We start from the raw sequence: 5,342 nt of genomic DNA, 5'->3' as shown, positions 1-5,342 counted from the left end.
TTAAAAATCCAGAAATAGTCCTAATTTTATGATGGTTCCTTAATATATTTTAACTACATTGCATTTGAGTATGGAGAGGCAACTATCTGGAAGTATTTTACATAAAAAATTTACTAAGTATTGCCCGGTTTGTAGTTGCAGTTAAAGAAAACACATGAAAAGGCACGATTTTTTTTAAATTCGAAAAAATGTAAATATTTCAAAAACGGTGACACTTTTACCTGAAAATTTTTTGTTTATCAGTGAGCTCACCCCCCCCCCACCTACCTTGCCCTAAAGTTTGGCACGTTACTTCTGGGACACCCTGTATATATATAGATATGTTAAAATAAATTTAATAAATATCTTATATTTAATATATTTTACTTGCAATTTTTAAAAGTTTTGAATTGTTGCTTTTGTTGTTGCCTGTGAATGTTGTGCTGCTGAAAATGGCTGATGCTGTTGTTCGCTCACTCCATGATTGTGAACATAATGTAGCAGGTCAATAACAATGATAGCAAACAATCAGCCCCCTCGAACTAAAAATACTTCAGTCGCATTTGGTCTCTCAGATTTGACGATAGTTGAGTAGGTACTTTGGTCGCACTTATCTTAAGCGTGAAATCGGTGCACTTCCTGAAATCAGTCTAGGACGTTCTCACTGATGTCGTTCAAAAAATCCAACTGAACTACTGGTGTGTTCATCGGAACCCACTTATTGCAACGACCGTTGTGATTGTCGCCCTGATATTGCGGCAAACTATTGTAGCGCGAAATGGTTGTAACAATACGGGCTACGTTGATTACCAGAAATAGAAACCCGTCCAATTTTCTAATAGCCGGACACAGCAAATATGTGATCGCAATACTTATGTACATATGTATAAGTCTAATAGAAATATCAAGCTCGAAGTTTTGTTGTCCCTCCTCTTGCAGGTCGATCTTCAAATCTTTGTTCAGAGTGCTTAAATATTGCATACGTATGACTTGGAATGGAGGACAAAACCATTGATCTCCAGATGCAGCTCGGAATAAAAACCTCAGGAGATAGAATTTTAACCGCTTTTTCCTCCTGGCAGGATCGCCAATTGTGGTGTAGTTAAAAGAATTTTATTTTTATAAAATTTTAATTTTAATTTCATGTATTTTAAGTTTCAAAGAAGAAAAAATTCTGAAGTAACAAAAATTTTCTTTTTGATTTACATTAATTGAAAATNTTTAAGTTTCAAAGAAGAAAAAATTCTGAAGTAACAAAAATTTTCTTTTTTATTTACATTAATTGAAAATGAACTTAATTCAATAATTTCAAAAATAACAAAGTACAAAAATGAACAAAGTACAATACTAAATAGTATTAACCCTACAGGTACTGAAGAGGGAAGCGAGACGTATTTGCCGCATTAAGAAGAGAGAGACCGAAATACGTTAGTGCAAAGAGCTTGAAATACCGGCCGACAGGAAAACTACCGAAAATTTTATTAGAGAGTAAGGCGACTTACTGAAGGTTTCAAGACCAGGGCGAACTCCTGTAATAATAGCCATGGCGACCTAGAGACCGATGTCCAGAACGTACTTAAATTATGGAGGGAACACTTGAATGGCAGCAGAACTGAAAGTACTGAAGACGAACCCGAGCCCCCAGTCGATGCCGATGGAATCAATGCTCCAGCGTTTGACTATTACGAGGTACGAATAGCGATTACGCGGCTAAAAAAAACAAAAAAGCTGCTGGAGCTTACGGCCTGCCAGCCGAGCTATTCAAGTACGGTGGCGAGGAGCTGATAAGGTGCATGCATCAACTCTTATGCAGAATATGGTCAGATGAACGCATTCCCGACGAATTTAAGTGTTCACTGCCCAAACTACAAGAAAGGCGACCCCGCCATACGAGCCAACTACCGCGGAATCAGTCTTCCAAACATAGATGATAAGGTATTATCGAGTGTATTGTATGAAAGATTGAAGCCCACCGTCAACGAACTGATTGGACCTTATCAGTGCGGCTTTAGACCTGGCAAATCTTGGAAAAGACCCGCGAGAAAAGGATCGACAGACACCATCTATTTGTCTAGCCGCTTTCGACAGCACGGAAAAAAGTTGTCCTTATGCCGCGATGTCTGAATTTGGTATCCCCACGAAACTAAAATGGCTGTATAAAATGACGTTGAGCAATACCATCAGTTCTCTCATAATTGGGAAGGACCTCTTCGAGCCGTTTGATACCAAACGAGGTTTCACACAAGGTGGCCCCTGATATTAGAGAAGATAATAAGAGCCTGAAAGACAATGTGGAGAAGGACTTGACATTTCCAATTGGCGTCAGTTTGCACAGAAGAGAAATGACTGGCGTGCTGTTTCGGACTCGGCCAAATTCGCTAATGGTCTGATTACACTGGTCGACGGCCAAAATTTACCAGAGACGCCGTTATGAAATTCGTATGTAAAATCACCCCCTGATTCCGAAAATCAAGGTTATTTTTAATTTTATGGTACCGTTTTTGAGATATTTGCAATTTACCGTTTTTGCAAAAAAAAAAAAATTTGGGTCCACTTTATCATATATATCTCAAGAACGAATTAAGCAATTCCAAAACGGTTTGAAGCTTTTAAAAGGTAATAAAATTTTCTATAAGCTGTGCATACAACACTTTTTGCTAGGCCCTGTAGATTCAAAGATAACGAACAATCATTACCGATTTTTTCAATTTTTTTTGTAAAAATATAAAAAAAATTGTACTTTGCGGGGAAGGATCTCGAAAACCTTTTATTTTTTTGCAGATTTTTTTTTTCTCCCTAAGCTCTGTTGTATTACAAAAAAAATAAGCTATCATCGAAGAAAATCGATGCAAAACTACGTAAGTTATAAGCGATCAAATAAAAATACCCAGGTTGCGCAACTTCAATGTATGTACCTATACATACATACATATATTAAAGGTATAAAGTGCAAGTGAGATATTATCCGGATAAACGAATAACACCATAACAATGATAACACTTTTTCTTTAAATAAATCAAATAGTACTTTTAATACTCGAATTGTATTATAGTAGGTAGAGTGGTTGCATCGAAAGGAAGAGTGGTTGGGTTCGAAACCTGCTGTAGGCATGTAGTTATAAACATGTATTTCCGTCAGTTATGGGTAAGTATGCAGGTAGATTTTCAAAATTATAAGACACAGAAAATTTCTAAAGCCTACATCTAAAACAGGTAGTATTTTCTTTTCCCGGCTTGTTATAAAAAGGAACCTTTCTGTCTAGGTAAGATTTGATTTTTTCAATTTTATTCTTGTTCCGAGTATAAATATGAGTTAATGCGCTTTGAAACTTCATAACATCTTCAAGGCTCGCCGGAGATAGTTCAGTTCATAAGTCTAATTTCAAAACCGTGATTTATTAAAAAAAATAAAATGAGTAAAAGGACGCGAGAATTTGAGTGTAATAAGGATCCAGATATGTTCTGTTTCATGTGTGGCCAATATACTATCATAAGGCGACGACGAGTGTTCTCAGATCATATCAAAACTTTATACTCCAAGTATTTTGGAATTGAGCCTAAAAATGCTGAAAAACCATGGACACCGAACACTTTGTGTACATCGTGTCGAGTAGAATTGATTCAGTGGGAATCAGGACAACAAACAAAATTTGATACACCAATGATATGGAGAGAACCTACTTGCCATTCAATAGAGTGTTATATTTGTCAAACAAAAGTACTTGGCGTTGGAAGATCAAGAGGAGTAACCTATGCTAGCGTACCTACAGTGACATTACCAATACTACATTCAACGGCAGTTGCGGATCCAGTTCCATTGTCAACAGTAACATCTGAGTGCGGGGGATCAAGTTGTACTGAATTTCGCATGGAAAACGAAAGAAACGTTCTGTCACAAGCACAACTTAATGATTGGATAAGAGATTTGGAACTATCCAAGGAAAAGGCCGAGATCCACACTTCTCGTATGCAACAATTTAAATTTGTGTCATCCGATGTTAAGGTGACATATAGTAGAACTCGTCACGAACCATTTTCCAAACACTATACCAAGAAAGACAGTATATGCTACTGCAACGACATCCCTGGTTTATTCAAAGAGTTTGGTCAAACATATGATTCAAAAGAGTGGCGATTGTTCATAGACGGCAATAAACTGAGTTTGAAGGCTGTATTATTGCATATTGGTAACAAAAAGCCTTCTATCCCGATTGCACATGCAGTAAATACAAAGGAAACCTACGAGGAAATGCAAAAAATACTCAAATTTATCAAATATGAAGAGCATGATTGGAAAATATGTTCTGATCTCAAAGTCGTTGCAATGCTATGCGGTCTACAAAGTGGCTACACCAAGCACTGCTGCTTCCTCTGCAAGTGGGATAGCCGAGCTCGTAAGGACCACTACGTCAGAAAGGATTGGCCGGAAAGAGTCGAGTTTACCGTTGGTGTGGATAACATCAAATACACCCCTCTTGTCAAGAAAGAGAAAATCATACTTCCACCCTTACACATCAAGCTCGGTCTCATTAAAAACTTTGTTAAGGCTTTGGACAAAGAAGGCGAAGCATTCGACTATTTGAAAACAGTTTTTCCAGATATTTCTCAAGCCAAGATAAAGGAAGGTATTTTTGTTGGACCACAAATAAGAAAGTTGATCAACAATAATCAATTCAAAGGACTACTCTCATCAGTTGAGGCAGCAGCGTGGGAATCCTTTGAAAAGGTCGTTGCTTCTTTTCTCGGTAGACACAAAAGCCCTAACTACGAGCAGATAGTGAACGACCTAATCAATAATTATGCGAAAATGGGCGTAAATATGTCTTTAAAAATTCACTTTCTCCACTCACATTTGAGCTTTTTTCCGGCAAATCTTGGCGACGAAAGTGATGAACATGGCGAAAGGTTTCATCAGCAAATGAAATTAATTGAGAATCGATATCAAGGATTCTGGGACGTCGCAATGATGGGTGATTACTGCTGGTTTCTCATAAGAGAAACCGATCCTAAACTGAATAAGCGTCAAAGTAGAACACATAATTATTTCGACAACATAGTAAAATCAAATTAAGATAAAGATTGTTAGAATATAGTATAAACATAAATAAATTTAAAAAAAAAGTTAAAAATATGGGTAATTTCATTCATAAATTGAACTTTTAACTCAATAGAAACAGAGCATAGCTAGATATTTCACTCTTCTTTATACCATACATACGTTTTGAGGTATACGTTGAAATTGCGCAACCTGGGTATTTTTATTTGATCGCTTATAACTTACGTAGTTTTGCATCGATTTTCTTCGATGATACCTTATTTTTTTTGTAATACAACAGAGCTTAGGGAGAAAAAAAAAATCTGCA

At 36.7% G+C, this 5,342-nt stretch overlaps 1 protein-coding gene across 1 annotated transcript; it reads left to right on the top strand.

The window, feature by feature from the left end:
• The first annotated feature begins 2,860 nt into the window (after nt 1-2,860).
• Nucleotides 2,861-5,025, top strand: LOC108367647 (uncharacterized). The gene is made up of 2 exons (XM_017622321.1): nt 2,861-4,652; nt 4,703-5,025. Coding segments are annotated over exons 1-2 (1,263 nt in total). The 5' UTR covers nt 2,861-3,391; the 3' UTR covers nt 4,705-5,025.
• The last annotated feature ends 317 nt before the right edge of the window (nt 5,026-5,342 follow it).

This window comes from Rhagoletis zephyria, unplaced genomic scaffold, assembly GCF_001687245.7.
Source record: "Rhagoletis zephyria isolate East Lansing unplaced genomic scaffold, Rhagoletis_zephyria_1.1 Rzeph_scaffold_02754, whole genome shotgun sequence".
NCBI classification, from domain to species: domain Eukaryota; kingdom Metazoa; phylum Arthropoda; class Insecta; order Diptera; family Tephritidae; genus Rhagoletis; species Rhagoletis zephyria.
Note: the sequence above shows the minus strand (reverse complement) of the source record. Positions and strands in the feature narration are given on the sequence as shown.

Coding starts and splice junctions, on each gene's coding strand:
- LOC108367647 (XM_017622321.1), top strand. CDS start 3,392: ATGAGTAAAAGGACGCGAGAATTTGAGTGTAATAAGGATCCAGATATG.